Source organism: Montipora foliosa, chromosome 4, assembly GCF_036669935.1.
Source record: "Montipora foliosa isolate CH-2021 chromosome 4, ASM3666993v2, whole genome shotgun sequence".
Classification (NCBI taxonomy): domain Eukaryota; kingdom Metazoa; phylum Cnidaria; class Anthozoa; order Scleractinia; family Acroporidae; genus Montipora; species Montipora foliosa.
The window spans coordinates 11,519,494-11,535,689 of record NC_090872.1 but is presented as its reverse complement, the minus strand read 5'-3'; the positions used below and the strand labels follow the sequence as shown (position 1 = coordinate 11,535,689).

The following is a 16,196-nucleotide window of genomic DNA, read 5'->3' as shown; positions in this document are numbered from 1 at the left end:
GTCCGCGGAGAGACACTATCAGCCCATAGTGCCCGTCCGAGGAAAATACCCGGATGGATAGTAGTCGTCCGCTGAAAATACCTTTGTAAACAAGCGGCCTTATGGAAAATAAACAATCGAAATTCTATTAAGAGGGTTTTTGTTTGTTTTCTTTTTCAAATTTTACATTGGCTGACACGGCTTTCGTCTAATAAAGTTGAAAATAATTCAACATGATTTTTGAGCTGGCGCGCGGAAGAAAATTTAGTAGTGAACAATAAAGACAATAGAGTGTTTATGTCTCGGAACTACCGGTCTGATAGTTGCCCCTTGGAAATTTGATGTTCTTAAAACTAGCATATTAGCCCTCGAAGCTTCGCTTCTCGGGCAAATATTTGTTTTAAGAACATCAAATTTCCGCGGGGCAACTATCAGCCGATAGTTCCTCGACAGAAACACTCTATTGTTTAAGTAGTGAAACTGGATCAGTTGTGCATAATAAAATGTTAGAGTATCAAGCAGAATGCCTCTAGTCTTGCTGCATGTATGATTACATTCCTCTCTCAGTATCTTTACACACAGTGCAAAATTTAGGCTGGATTTTTGCTGGTGCAATGCATGCAAAAGTGAAATCAGTATTTTCCAAACACATGCATGACATGATTCTCATGTCTCCCCACCCTCATCCCAGCAAGGCTCTACAAGGTGATCGACAAAGCTGGAGAAAAAAATTACAGTTACCAGCCAGCTGCAGGGAAAATACTGGAAAAATATTTTCAACGATGGACCACTACCAAACTCCAAGTATAAGGGAAACATCAAGTAGCATTGGAGTCAAATTTATACTTAGTTTCAAAACTTTTTGCGATCATCTCTTAAAATTAAGACTTATTTTCTTTATTTTATTGCCTCGCTCTTGTAAAAGTAACTAGTGTTGTAAAATATGAGGTTGGAGGGCAGGTAAGTGACTTATCCAAGTTGCCGAATGAGTGGGATGCGGGCATGAAAAGAACTTAAGCTTTTTTCTCACTTTTAAATGATTCCAATGAAACAAACTGACGATTTCCTCATTCAACAGGAGCAACATAAGCCATCTTCGCAGAAGGAATTATCATTCTGCCCTTGCAAAGATGTTTACCCGTCGTTTTCCTTCTCAGTGCACAGTTTTTCCCCCCAGAGGTTTACCAACGCAGAGACCATCGCGACTAATAACATTACGAACTTCGTCCTTTTGCTGTAGCGCTCGAATGCAAGGTAAAATTCTCCTGGTTTGAACTATAGTTTTTTGGTTTGAAAAGACACACGGAAGTTTAGTCTTTCAGGAAGCTCTCTTCAAAATTTAAACCTTATCAAAGTAGTGTTGTCCTTATCATCGCAAAATGAAAACAAACACAGAGAATTTAAATTGCCGCCATTTTGCCGCGCTGTTGTTTCTATTGCAATTTAATTGGTACCAGTCCCTCGCGCGTGGAGACGATTCGCGCGTGGCTCAAGCCTGCGCACTCATTTTGCCGCGGTGTTCCTTGCGTGTCCCTTGCGTGCGATAAAGGTTTCTCGAAAGTTTGGAACACGAAATGTTGAAATATGGCAAGTACCAGTTTTTTGTTTTTGAAGGATTTCTGGAGTTTTCGGTTTGCTTCATTTGCTAAAAACCTTAAGGGGGAATATGACGAGGAATTTTTTGTACTTATGAGTGTTTTGCGTAGTGCAAATGTGTTCCCGTGTGCTCTTCTTCTTGATGTCGAATTAAATGAAGTTTTTGCACACACCAATTGATGCCAACGTCACTTCTTTTGACCATGCAAAGGCACTTTTTTATTAACACAAACTGACAGCTCTTCTTGTTCTAGCACCGGTAAAGAAACAGAAGAGACTAGAGGCCAGCACACCCACATCGATGGCAGACATTTTTCATCGCTATTCCATTCAAATTTTCACAATTTTCAAGCCACCGACGGGCGACCAGCCGGCCGCGTATCATTTCCCGCCAAAACTTTCCCAAAAGAACGCATATTCTGCCTATCGGAGTGAGCCATATTCCGGTCATTCCGTTTATTCTGCTATCGGAAGCAGCATGACTATTCCGTTCATTCCGAAACGGAATAGGTCCCGAGGAACACAAATACCGTCTATTCCGTGTATTCCTATTCCGGAATAGCACCAAAAGAACGCGCCCTTAGTTTGATGCAACTCCTGCTTGGGAAAAGGTGAGCTACGTTCACAATTCTCAGAATTCTTTAAAGTAGAGAAGCGATGATTGTCTTAGCCTGCGTAGCTGGAGGTTTGTTGGCGCGAGAGGCAAATGCCGCGCGCCTGCATGATTTCACAGCGCCCAGATCCCATTCTCCTTGCGAACAATAGAGAGCTTTAGCAAAGACAACGGCGTTGGCAACGAGAACGTCATCTCAAAACTTAAATTCTCATTATTTTAATCACTTCATGACTATTCCAAGTTTTTTAATATGATAAAGGCAGTAAAGGTGTAGCAGTTCCTCAGGAATGAAATCATTATGAGCGGCGCTTAATTATGAGCTTAATTATGAGCGGCGCTTAATTAAAATTTATCCTCAACTGGTAAAGTTCTTCATAAAACCTCAAATTTCTATTCCACGTTGTTGGTTTGCTGACAACGGCAAAGGAATCAACAAAAGTGACAAACGCACGTGCAGGGCGTGCTATGCCATTGTTTTTGCCCACTAAATATGCAAATTTGTGACGTTCTCGTTGCCAACGCCGTTGTCTTTGCTAAAGCTCTCTAACAACGTGAAATAGAAATTTGAGGTTTCATGAAGAACGTCACCAGTTGAGGATAAATTTTAATTTTCTCCCCTAAATTAAGCGCCGCTCATAATGATTTCATTCCTGAGGAACTGCTACACCTTTATCATATTAAAAAACTTGGAATAGTGAAGTGAAGTGATTAAAATAATGAGAATTTAAGTTTCGAGATGACGTACTCGTTGCAGTTACCGTCGTCGTTGCTAAAGCTCCCTACTACCACAAGTAACAAGGTACGCAGGCTATGAATGTGTGAAAACGAAGACGTTTGAAACCGGTTTCAAAACAGGGGTACTCTCTCTTGAAAACGCTCCAGCTTAAAAGCGAAGACGTTGGGGCGTTTTGAAAACGAATTAGAGTGGATAGGTAACAATAGACTCTTGAGAAAGCGATGATATTTAAAGACTAAAAAAAGTGAGAGAATTTCGAAAATAGCTGTATAATCGTTTTAGAGCGGATTGGGCAAATTAATAGTGGTCAGAAACATTTTTTTCCTCGTTTTCACCGCGATGAAAACGGAGAGTTTGAAAACTGACGTATCAGTATGGTTTTGGGAGTTGCAAATTCCGGTGTCACACAAAACCACGTCGGTGTTTCCAACTCAGTTCAAAACAAATTTGCTCTGGAGCACCAGAATAGCGCTTTCACATGGCAATATTAAAGATTTGCTTTGCATTTCAATTTTTCTCAATTGACATTGCATTTTCTCTGGAAACCCATCAAGATCGCTTCCGACCCTTGGCCTTTGCGCTTTAAGAGTCCTCTTGAAAACGTAAAAAAAAGCCTCTTCAATTCCCTAATAGCCTTTCATGATAAATAATGTGTTTTTCATGTTGACTTGAGCACGTGTTAAAAGAAGAAAAGAACAACAGGTAATTGAATGGTTAACTGCTGGGATGGGAATTTCAATCAAGGATAAGAACAAAGGTTTTTTTTTCTGAATATCAAAGTTTCGGGTTTCGTATATCTACTTTCGAAGGTGTGAGAATAAAAGGTTTATCATTCGATGATTCCGCTTTTTGACTGCAGTGCACAAAGGTCGTACTTGAACTTTTTGCAGTTTGTCACGCTAAGAAGCATGTGACCTAGAGTACCCACAAGTCAGTGCGGTCTTTAAACTGACGCGGCCCCATGAAGTCTTTTTGCTCAAGATGGGCCTCGAATCGGCTGTGTCTGAGATCGTAAACTTTATTAAATCTCTTTCTTCCCCTGTGCAAATCATTGGGCTCCTTGTTATCGTAATTTTTATTCGGAAGCTTGTGCAGTCCAGATTTCGCAAACCGCCTCCCCCGCCCCGAGAAAAGCCGCTTGAGCCCATGAAGAAACGCGACTTCACTCCCCAAGAGTTGCTAGAATACGATGGCGTTAAGCAAAAGCGAGTTCTCCTTGCTGTAAACTTCAAGGTGTTTGATGTCACCCGTGGAAAAGACTTCTATGGTCCTGGTAAGTTAATGATTCAATTCTTCCATAGATTCGTTGGTCGAAAGGTGAGCGTCGTAAATGATGTTGGTTTCATGTCGATGTCTTCTTCAAATTCAAACTCGCGTCGACAGATTGTTTTGATGGTTCGGTGGTCTGCGAGATTTGTGTTTCATCGTTTTCATTGGAAATGGCTTTGATCGCTGGTCACACCTTCGTTTAGATTTAAACTTGTAGAAATCGTTGACTGGCAAGTAAATGTGTGGCGATACCTTGAACGTCGTTTTTTGGAAAAATTAACATAAACAAACAAGCGCGATTTTACCAAAGCGCATCTGAAAATCTTTGAAAATTCGAACAATGCAGGCCCTTTTCAAACGGTTTAACTTCATTTTAGCGCAATGACTTGCAACGTGGGCCATTTCATTGTTTTCTTTTTCATTCATTAAACTCAACCTTAATTAATTGAGTCAAGCTTACTCATTTAAATTAAAATCGTTGCACTTTCACGCATCGTTGCCTCACCAAATCCGAGTTTTATAAAAACTCTTTTCCTCCACTTTAGTGGTTATCTTTCTTGTTCCTGCGATCAATTTTCTTGATCGCGAATAATACGCATTTTAGGAAAATTCAAAAACTGTCTCTTAATTCCGTCAACAAATTTTACATGTACAGAGAGCCGCTGTGCTCTGACAGTTGATGAGTAAAATCGTCTGGCGTTAGACAGAGTATAAAATCTGTAAAGGTCTCACTCCCAGGAGTCAATGGGTTAATGCTGGTTGTACGTCATGGATTGTTGGCATTGTGATAGTTCTTTGAAAACAACGATCCAGTCAAACCTGGTATTAACCCATTCTCCTTCATTGCTCGGTCATGGATCAAACTTTGACCTCTTGTTCCGTCTTTTCAAAGTGTATAAAAAACATTATCATTCCATGTATTTTTCCTTCCTTTTCAATGGCTGAGAACCCACCATGTGAAATACGTGCACCACTGCAAATAACTGCCTACAAATAAATGTTCATTCCTGAGGAACTGCTGCACCTCTTGTGTGAAAATGGCAGTTTGCTTTCCTGAGCTTTCAGAAAGTGATTTAATTAATTAATCACCATTAACCCTTTGACGGCCTAAACCGGCCAGACTTAGTATTTTGCTCTGTCTAACGCCAGACGATTTTACTCGTCAATGGGGAACCCCTGGGAGTCAATGGGTTAAGTCTCAAGGTTTCTTAGCCAAGTGCAAGTGCTCTACTCATTGTGGAGACTAAAAATCAACTGAAATTAGAACAAATCAAGTGTTGGTTTTTCATTATTTATTATTATTATTATTATTATTATTATTATTATTATTGATGTTGTTGTTGTTGTTGTTGTTGTTGTTGTTGTCAGCATTTGTTGTGATTGGCCTAAGTAAAAATTTTATTTTAGCCTTTCAGCACTTATCTGATTGCTGCTCCATTCTTTACTTAACTGGGCAGCACTTTCTTTTATAGGAGGACCTTACAGTGTCTTTGCGGGACATGATGCAAGCAGAGGTCTTGCAACATTTTCTGTTGGACCTGATGCTGTTAAGGCTGAATGTGATGATTTGTCCGACTTGAATAGTATGCAGATGGATTCACTGCGCGAATGGGAAACACAGTTTATGGAGAAATACGACATGGTAGGAAGACTTCTAAAACCTGATGAGAAACATCAAGCATATGACGAATCTGAAACTGAAGAGGAAGATGGAAAAGGAGAAAAGAAAGAGCAATAATGGAAGGAATTATGTTGAGGAAACATAACACCCATAATGAACTTAGAATGAGGAGCACCTGAAGAGGGAATATCAGCAAACAAGTTCTAGTCTGGAGTTTAAGTGAAATATGACAGACAGACAGACAGAAGGTTGCCTTTTCATCATTAGTATAACAATGAGCTTTTGATTTAGAATGACCTCTTTTCAGTTGAATTCTTAAAGTCTAAATTTTCTTGCATGCATTTTTTTCTCTAGTGATTTTTTTGCTAAAGAAAATGTTTATAGGTTTCTGGATGTCAGTGTTAAATGAAAATTAGACTGAGGTAACTAAGGAAACATTCTTTCAAGACTGTTTAGAATAGGAATATTCAAACCATTCAATGTGCCCCTTCATTTTGGACTAGGAGTAACGTGTATACAAAGGAGTGACTTGGGAACATTAAACTATATCAAATTGCAATACGACATTCTTGAAAAACATTTCGTAAACCTTAAACCTGAATAAAAAGTCGACAACATTTTGATGTGACCATAAAGTCACTGTCAAGTCAGAAAACTAGGAGCCATAAATTAATACTAAGATGAACAATAGGTGAAAAAAGGAAAATATTAATAATTATAAGCTAAACGAAAAGTTTTGCATGTATGGAGTCTGTGTGGACATTCAAATTAGGTTTGAGTTTCATGATGAAAAGCATTTCAAACAGTAAACAATCAATCTTGCTTTATAGTCACTTTGTCAGAATCTTGAATTGGCTATATTGATATTTATATAGTGATATTTATATCACTTCTGTGGTGTACTTCAGTGTGATGTTTCGCGATTGCCAAAGTTTTGTATCCTGTAACACATTGGAAAAGGTATACCAGAAGTACCCAGCAAGCAGCGCCTCCATTTGTATTTCCTTCTCTTGCCGATGAAGGTAAAAGGAGACTCTGCTTGCAGGGTAGCAGTTTTTAGCTTTTTAAATTTTTGGAAGAATGTCTTATCGCAATTTTTATAGGTAAATGAATAGTGTAGTTTTGTTTAATCTGCTCCCGATAACTGATTAAATGAAATTTTGTGTTGGAACATGGTATTTTGGCCACAGACCCATTGCAAAGTCCTAAAGTATTTAAAACATTCAGCAAAACCATTCCCTTTTCAAATTATCATTTTTTGGATAACCTTTATCCAGTTACTGCGATTTTAATAATTCTCCGTAATCTCATCTTCAAGCACCAATGGCCAAACTGCGTTTTGGCTTCCATCATTCAAACTTTTGACGCCATGCCAAAAGGTGACCCGAAACCATGGATGCCAAAATCATTGATATGTGACATAACCTACCAATCAGCATCTTTGGTTTCCATGGTACATTTGAACTTGACACCAGTGGAAAGCGATGGAATCTGCACAAATCCTTTTACTGAAGAACCTCTAAAAAGATGTCATAATGGTATTCAAGCTGTGAACTAAGCAAAAACTGTAATTCACTTTCCGGAGGCAGAGTCAATCTTCCCAGCTATGTTTGGAAATTTGATTGATGGAAGCCAAAATGCAGTTTGGTGTTTTGTGCTTGATGGTGAGATTCTACAGAATTATAAAAATCGCAGTAAGTAAAACATTGTAGTAATAATACAAATTATCCTTGAAGAAACTGCCTCAAGGTTGTGTTCTGTTTGTTGAAGGGACCATGCTGTTTCAACCACAACTAATTAAAAATGAATGTCACCAAGGCATCACCTGTACACCCTGGAACCATAAACAGCTATGAAGTGAATTCAAATTTTCTATTGTAAAGGCTTGCCAAGTTTTTTTACCAAGGCCAGTTAAGTGTTTGACTCACACTTTGGCACAGCATAAGTTTCTTTCGCAACTTGTCCACAAAATCTTTCATTGTCTAGATGGTCTTACCGCAAAAGTCTTTTTTCAAACTTGTTTTGACTTTTTTGTTGTGGTCATGAGGTCAAATCATTGTGTACAAATAACTGCAATTCTTGGTTTGCTTCCACGTGATGAGACGGCCATGTTGGTGTGCAGAACAATAGAAAATGGCGCCACAAATTTTGCATAATAATTATAGCCAAATTCCCAAAAGACATAACAACGCATTGTTCCGGACACCAACATGGCTGACGTGACATCAGATGCAAACCTTCAATAATAATATTGTGTCTTGGAGTTAGGCGCTGTTTAATGCTCAAAGTTTGGCAACAATATGACAAAACAAGCAGTAATATGAAAAAATAATCACCGCCAATAGTGAAGCATGTGGCAATTATCATAATATACATTATTCTTGTGCAGAGTTAATGGTTTATTTTATGTACATTATCTGTAAAAGAGATAATATAGTAATTCTATATAGCATCACTGAGGCATTTTACTCAAGCCAAGAAATCATTGTTATCATGTTACTGTATTTAATTATTGTTGTATATAGCCTACCTGTATAGCACTTTCATACATTTATCAGTGGCCATGTCTTTTACCAAAAATAGAAAATGCAAGGGATAGATTTCTGGGAAATAAATTTGGGAGGAATGTAGTTTCCTTATGTGCTTTTGGAGAACAACATGGCCATCTTGACATCACATGAAAATGCTATATAAACTTTTGAGCTGCAAAAGCGGTCACAAATTGTACAGGCAAAGGTAGTTGGCTGGTTCAAACATTGTTCTTTTAAGTGGATTAGGATTCAACATGTGAGCGACAGAGGTTGAATGACACCTGACAATTTTAATAAAGATATGCATGCAGTGTAGTACAGTGGCTTCATCCAAATTGAGCACACTATAATATATACATTCTGATTTCCATTTGTTTCTATGGCATCTTTGAAACAAACCCTGTCTGCTTATTATCATTGTGTGGCCAGTTGGTTGACAAGTGGATAGAAATTTCTTTTGGATGCATCACTATCCAATGGATTTATTAATTAGCAACCTCAGGGAAAACCTCTCTTCCTTGGAAAGATTAACTCTAAACCGGATAAAAATATAAGAATATTAAGGTCTGCAATTAAAATTAATTCATTTGATGTTTGCCATGGGCAATTCAAACTATTCATTTCTTTCATCTTCTTTAATCCAGTGCTGTGTTCTGTTGAATGTCTCTTCCCTTGGCTCAAATCACTGAGTTGTGAGGCAAGAACAGAATGTGCCCAAAATCCTCAAGAGGTTATCCTAGGGACACTTTATTCTGTTCCCAGGAGACCATAATACTGTGACACATTTTCGAAATATTTTGTCTTTTGTGAAAACAAAATTCCCAAACTGCAGATCATTTCCATTATTGAAGCCGGTGACACACAATTTGGCATTTATTTTATGAACAAAGTATTGTAGTTCTTGTTCAACAATATTGTTGAGCTGTGTATCATGTATCATGTCGACTGTACAAGTGGAATGCTGTCGAACATTAGTATATTGAAAACAGGGACAAGCTCTATTCCACACCAGTTATTTAGAGCAATTTTCACTTGAGTGTCGTAAAACCAAAACCAAAGTAATTACTTTGGCCAGTCAAAAAGGACGGAGACAATCCGGTAAACCAATCAAAACTCGAAGTAATTACACGTAGCCGACACAAAGCGCGGGAAAATGTGCACGCGCGAGCTTCAATTGGTTTTGGTTTCACTTCTGATTGGTTGAAAAAGTGGCGCGAGAACTTTGAACCAATCACTGAGTGAAGTAATCATAAAACAAAGTAATTATCTAATTACTTTCGACACTCAATTGAAAACCACTCTAATAACAATAGTTATTATTGTTCCCAGTCTCAAGAGGAGGACACAGTTCAATATTAAATTTGTAGATAAACAAAATTTAATGCTGGTCAATGTCTTTGACTTATCTAAGGGTTTTACATGTCTTTCATCAAAATGGATGCAAAAGGGACAAGGAGTACTTAAACATGGAGCGTTGAAGTGATGGCTGGTCTTCATTAAAAATGTTGCTTCAAAGATTCCTCTAAGTAAGCATTTTGCATGATTTGAAAATAATAATAATTATCATTGGCTTGGTTAAATAGCCACTCGTTAGAAACCACTCTGATTCTGTAGTTGGTTTGACAGCCAATTAAACTCCAAAATTATTTGGGGGGGGGGGGGTTAACCCATTGACTCCCAGAGGTTCCCCATTGGCTGGCAAAATCGTCTGGTGTTAGACAGTCTGGCCGGTTTCGGCCGGTTTGGACGTCAGTGGGTTAACGGGGACATAGTTTTTCAGTGAGTGATTAACCCATTGACTCCCATGGGTACCCCATTGACAAGTAAAATCGTCTGGCATTGGACAGAGTAAAATACTCTGGCGCTAGACAGAGTAAAATACTAAGTCTGGCCGGTTTGGACGTCAATGGGTTAAATTGCTACTATGATCAAATTTTTATCCCTTGAATTTTTATGTTTATGATATAGAATTCCAGGAAAGATAAAAAACGCTGTTTACCGTTTGAAATATCTGAATTGGTTCCGGAGATATTTAAGTTTGAAAAATGTGTAAAATATGCAAATGAGATTACTGATGATGTCATTCACTCAACACAATATAAAATCAAGTATATAAATAGAGCTATCTCGGTCAATTTGAGGTAGAGACCATTAAAACTTGGTGGGCTAATAGTTATACAGGCAACACACCTTCGGCTGTAAAGAAATTGGTTCCCATGGCAACTCACTCTTTTCCAGTCCCCTTCAACCTGATTCAATATTTTTGGTGATCATAAGCTAGAAAAACATTTAGCAAGGCAACAAACTTGACCTCACGTATTTATATGCTTGCAGGACCATGCAGATGAGGCACCATTGGCAAATATCAAAATAGAATGCCAAAGGTGGCCACCAAAGCCTTTAATTAATATCAGGGAGGTCTGGAACCCAGTATGGTAACAAAACTGGTATGTGGAGCACATCTTCTAGAATCTTACTGCAAAGAATCATGCATTTCTGATGCAAAGTGGCTGGGATATCTTTTTCAATCATATTTGATCATAATTCGGTTGAGTTTATGACATCATCACCTAGCTAATTTGCATATTTTGAAAACTTGAATGTCTCTGGAACAAAAAGAGATTTGAAAATAGTAAACAGCTTTCTTCTTCACGTACAGACTACATGTTTGTGTCTTTAAATGACTTAGATAGGAATGATGCGAATTTTGTCATAGTAGCACTTTAATGCTATGTGCCAAGCTTTTTCAACGAAGGTAATCATTAGTAGTTTTGGTAACATTTTCTTGAAGGTTTTGGTTGGGTCTTAACCAAGGATCCTGCTTCAAACAGTTACACGACAGAAAAATAACGGAAATGCCTCAAAACAAACTGTTTTTCCTGGAGATCTTGTGGTCATGGTGGGCAGAATGCACTTTATAATCAAACATTTTTTTTTTTAGTTCATTATTTCTTTATTTTTCTAACTTGCGTGCATGACCTGCAACATTTTAAAGAAAACTTTCCCATTTATTTTCCTGTGTGTTCAGTAGACAAAAAAGAATTTAGTTTCGCCATGTTGCTGGCTATCTGCCTCTGCAGTAGTTGTTTTTTCAGTTCATCCCTCCTTTGCTCCATTTTTTTCAAATTTTGGATAAGTTTATCTCTTAGTTCTCTTTCTTGTTCTTCTAGCTTTTCTTTCTTTCTTCTTTGCTCGTCCTCCCATCTCCTTTGTTCCTCTTCAAGTTTCCTTTTCTTTTCCTCCATTTGTCTCAACATCTCTAATTCCTGTTCTCTTTTCGTTTGCTCTTCTTCAAGTTTCTTCCGTTCTTCATTCTCCTTCTCCTTTGCTGCAGCAGCACGCTGAAGAAGTTCCATCAAAAGACGCTTTGCACACGTCTTCTGCTCAGCCCTCTCCCTTTCCCGTTCCTTTTCCAACTGTCTTTGCCGTTCCCTTCGTTCAATCTCCCTTCTGACCCTCTCTGCATGTTTCTGTCTTCGCTTCTCTTCTTTAGCTCTCTTTCTCTCCTCCTTTCTTCTAATGGCCTCTTGAAACAGTCTTTGTTCTTCAGCTTTTTTCCTGTCTTGTTCGAGCCGTTCTTCCTCTTGTCTTCTTTCTTCTTCTTCCTTTTCCCTCATTTTTCTCTCCTCCTCAGCCTGTTCAATGTCAATTAACCGTTGTCGTTCTTGATCTCTACTTTTAATATTCTTTACAGAGAGATGGCAGGTTCTGTCAAAATCTACCTGGATATTAGCAGTTGCAGCCCTGCCCTCATCAGAAATGAACATTAATTTCATCCCCTTTAATGCTGACATTGCACTAGAAAAACCCTGATATTGACTGTACTGGATAAAGGCGTCAAAGTGCAAGTGTGATCCGTAATAAAACGTCTGAAATTCGCTGTTGCCTTTTGACAACCTTTGCCTGTAAGGATCTAGTATAGGTATATCAACGCAACGGATTTTACCAAACCTACGAAAAACAGTTATCAAGACTTCCTCGCTTGGTTTGCCAGGAGAATCACTATCTGCAAACCACTTACAAGGGAGCCCTTTGATCTGGACAGTGTCTGGTCTTTCACCTGGGTTACGCTCGTCTAAATCTTCAGATTCCCTAAAAAACGAGTTCCAGTCATGAGCCGTGGGGAATTTCAACTTCGATTCAGCTGCTCGCACTTTCAGTGGATCCGCGAAGCCACTAAGTTTCATGAATTTTCCATCTAGTTTCGAAATAAATTTCGCGACCAAAGCCTTTGTGTCCGCTTCACCCTCAAAGCGAATAAACTCTAAGGACGATTCCACGACTCTCAAAACAGCAAACTGATCCGGAGCTATCATGGATTTCAGTTTCTCCATGACTTCCCAGTTTGAGATCGATACACCAGCGACTTTGATTTCTGGAAGAGTGACATGAACGCCAAGCTTAGCAACGGGTTTGAGATATAAGCGTTGCAAGGAAGAAAGTTCAGTTGCTTCCGATGTATCACCACACACTTGATTCGCCATCTTGATCGCTATAATTTAGTAACCTGGCCTTTGAAAGAGACTGGTGAGGAGTCCGTTGTATTGTGGGAATTGCAAGCTAATATGGTGGAAGTTTTCACTATTGTAGCGGTCTTGAAATTTTTTGTTTTTGTTTTCTTTTTCGCTGAAACGTAAGCTTATAGAGCTGGAAGACAAATGCCTTTAGAAACTGGACCTTCGACTGAAGCCCCAACGCATGTATTTCGAACGAAGACAGCTGTTTTAAAGCAGTTAGAACAATTGAAAGTTGCTAAACCCTGCATTGAAGTGACCTCTCAACCTTCAGAGCCAGTGGCGAGTCGACGGTCAAGATTGAAGTTTCCAGACCCAAAAAATGATTGTTGCGTGAATCTAAAGATCAGAAGCCAAGATGGAAAGCTTTGCTGGCCGGTTTGTTATGAAAACCACGAAGATGGCGACGAGTATTTCAGATTCATTTTACAAGTTTTATCCGTGAGGCGATGTTCTTCAGATGAAAAGGAATTAATCAGAATCAACGGGAAAGAGGACTTTTACTGTTTTTCTCCATTTTCAGAGCACAAGAAGGGTTTGCAAAAGAAATGCATGGGATTTTGGTTTCGTTTCTTTGGCCAGGCAGCAATATTTCGTATAACAATAGTTCTAAAGATCGATTTAGTTTTCCTGAAAAGTTTTTTGGGAAGAAAACATCTTTGGAACTTTCTGGAAGAAAGTAATGGCATCGTTGTCAGTGAGGAAATTGATATTTCCACGTGCTTAAAGCATCAAAATACGGCCAAACCAGAAAGGAATGATTTAATAAATTCTGCCAAGATTTTCCCATCTCTGTATTTAAACCAAGAGTACAAATCTATAGTTGGTAAGTTTAAAGAATTGCGGAAGAAACTGAATTTTAGTGAGCTGGACAAATATTTGATTCAGACACTAGCATCACTTCAAGACGAAGACCTGCGGGTGGTGCTTTTCCTTGAACAAAGCCAGGAAGCTTGTCGAAAGAACCATTTTGAGAAATCTAAACAACTTTTGAAGCAGGCAGTTGATGCTGCAGCCAAATGCAAAAACAAAACCTTGCTTGTGGGAAGAGCATATTTGTATTTGTCCCATGTTCATCAAAAGGATGGGTTCCTTGGAGTTGCTGAAGAATGCTTGGCCATAGCGAGAAAAAAGCTGCAGGCCTTGGAAGACTGTGAAGATGTTGGTGACCTTTGCTTTCAAGAAGGGTTAATATTGACAAATTTTGCACAGAAAATGCCCAAGTTTGCATTGCAGCTTATCAATGAAGCAATGCATAAATTTCAACAAGCTGCAGCCCTGTTTGACCATTGTCTGACCACAGATAATGTTCTGGAGAAGCAATGTTGTTCTTTTATCCGAATGGCATCTTTGCTGCTTCAACAAATGTCTGCAGGCTTAGATGGTCATACACAAAGCAGCACACAAGCTGAGAAGCACCTGGAGTGGGTAAAGCATCACTTGCCTAAGCTCTCTGAGAAAACTAAGCTTCACTTCCAGGTTTGCCTGACAGATCTTCTTCACAAGAAGCAACAGTTTGCAAAGGCTAAAGAAAGTCTTGCCAAAGACAGTCAAGTTGAAGAACAAGCTGTGTGTTTTCAAAAACCACCCAGTGACAGAGGAAAAGTAAAGATGGCAAATGGAAATTGCAATTTAGATGAGATTGCATCGGGCTATCTGGGAGATGAAAGTTCCGAACAAGATCAGATATCTTAGAAATTTACATCGTAAAAGCTAAGGGCTCTGAGCAAAAATTGCATATACATGTAGAATGCATGTTTTGTAACTTTTGCACAGTTTCAAGCTGGATATTTTTGGCGTACAGAGAAGGAGAGTTTGTGTCATTGTTTTACTGGAGTCAATTCTGCAGGATTGGGCCCTGATTTTGCAATAGTCACTTGGATGTGTTCACATGGTTCAGCAGGCATGAGGGTTGGATTTGCATGAGGTTGGTCCCAGTTCATATCCCACTCTGACCACTCACTGGATTTTTCACCAGGGCCCAATTTTTTGAAAGCTGATTAACTTAATCCAGGATTAGCATAAACTTTGGTTTCATTTTTTCAAATTTTGATGAAAGTTTGAAATTCTTTTAACCTTAGTTTTGATTTTCAAGATTGACTTCCTCTAATGTAAAGGTTTGCCGAATATCAGCATTGAACAACCTTTGGGAGTAAAGAAATAAACTCCTTGGTTATTTTTTTAAATGTGAGATTAGCGTTAAATGGCTTTTGAACAACCAGGCCCAGGTCTTATAAATAACTAACTGGTTTATTTGTGCAAGTTGGGTTACCGTAAAGACTCGCAGATAAGCCGCACCTTTTTTCCAAAAATTTGCGATCAAAATCGTAGGTGCGGCTTATCTGCGAGACCATTTGGGAAAGGTGCTGAGAATTTCGGTGTCCAGTCTTCCATCGTCCGATATTATGCCTGGTTACACAGCTTTGGACAGTGCATGCAAGAAAACAACAAATGTACGCGCAAAATTCTATGGAAAAACTGCCTTGAATGGAAAAATACCTGTGAACAAATACCAGAATAATATCAATCATATGTCCTAAGTGGTGGACATGATGTTTATTCTACTAAAGAGCTAAAATTACGAGTAAGACTTTAAAGTATTTTTCGATCCATTGTTGCCGAGTTTGCCTTGGATGAAGACAGAACACTTCATGGACTCGACTTTGGATTTCTTTCGAGTTTTTTTCATGAAAAACTTTTTTTTCAAAATTTGAGTTGCTAAACTCGGGGTGCGGCTTATCTGCGAGTGCGGCTTATCTGCGAGTCTTTACGGTACTTCTTTATCACGTCGAGTTGAATTTTCAAATCAAGTTACTATTGACCGTGGAGTTGCTTTGAGCTTTAAAGCTTTTTGGACCTCCAATACGAACAAATGCAGTAAAATTTGAAATTGATTTTGATTTGATCAGTTTACAGTGTCCCCAATAAATTAGTGCTCCAGTGCTAAAAGACTAGACGCATAAATAAAGTTTCTTTCATTTTTCCCCCTTTATTCTCCAAGAATATCAGAAATTGAGCATCAAGTTTGCAGTCATTGGTCAATTGGCAGGCTACTATTCATCACAAAACCATGAACGTTTTTCAGGATTTCTGATCAATTCTCTCTTTTAAATACTTGCTCAATAACTGAAAGCAACAGGCAAGGAATAAGCTAAAATCAAATTTCAGCACATTTGTTGTTCAATGCCAAAAATGTGAAGCTTAATCTCTCTGTCAACAAATATTATGTACATTTCATCTCTTACTACTGCGATTTTCAGAATTCTGTAGAATCTCACCTTCAAGTGCTAAGTGCCAAACTGCATTTTGGCTTCCATCAATCAAATTTCTGACA

General features: G+C 38.6%; 3 protein-coding genes across 3 annotated transcripts; 2 read left to right on the top strand and 1 right to left on the bottom strand.

The window, feature by feature from the left end:
* The first annotated feature begins 3,865 nt into the window (after positions 1 to 3,865).
* Positions 3,866 to 8,666, top strand: LOC137999836 (membrane-associated progesterone receptor component 2-like). Its single transcript, XM_068845773.1, has 2 exons — positions 3,866 to 4,200; positions 5,669 to 8,666. Exons 1-2 carry the CDS (start codon positions 3,909 to 3,911, stop codon positions 5,932 to 5,934), a joined length of 558 nt encoding a protein of 185 aa, XP_068701874.1. The 5' UTR covers positions 3,866 to 3,908; the 3' UTR covers positions 5,935 to 8,666.
* Positions 8,667 to 10,769: 2,103 nt separating this feature from the next.
* Positions 10,770 to 12,838, bottom strand: LOC137999835 (A-kinase anchor protein 17A-like). Its single transcript, XM_068845772.1, has one exon. The coding sequence runs from the start codon at positions 12,830 to 12,832 to the stop codon at positions 11,357 to 11,359; it is 1,476 nt and encodes a 491-aa protein (XP_068701873.1). The 5' UTR covers positions 12,833 to 12,838; the 3' UTR covers positions 10,770 to 11,356.
* Positions 12,839 to 12,908: 70 nt separating this feature from the next.
* LOC137999834 (uncharacterized) lies at positions 12,909 to 15,036 on the top strand. The gene has a single exon (XM_068845771.1). The coding sequence runs from the start codon at positions 13,007 to 13,009 to the stop codon at positions 14,555 to 14,557; it is 1,551 nt and encodes a 516-aa protein (XP_068701872.1). The 5' UTR covers positions 12,909 to 13,006; the 3' UTR covers positions 14,558 to 15,036.
* The last annotated feature ends 1,160 nt before the right edge of the window (positions 15,037 to 16,196 follow it).

What these genes read in the sequence shown, in the direction of transcription:
- LOC137999836 (XM_068845773.1), top strand. Translation starts at nt 3,909, where the DNA reads ATGGGCCTCGAATCGGCTGTGTCTGAGATCGTAAACTTTATTAAATCT. An exon ending in AAAAGACTTCTATGGTCCTG is followed by an intron (nt 4,201 to 5,668) that starts GTAAGTTAATGA and finishes TTTCTTTTATAG; the next exon opens with GAGGACCTTACAGTGTCTTT.
- LOC137999835 (XM_068845772.1), bottom strand. Translation starts at nt 12,832, where the DNA reads ATGGCGAATCAAGTGTGTGGTGATACATCGGAAGCAACTGAACTTTCT.
- LOC137999834 (XM_068845771.1), top strand. Translation starts at nt 13,007, where the DNA reads ATGCCTTTAGAAACTGGACCTTCGACTGAAGCCCCAACGCATGTATTT.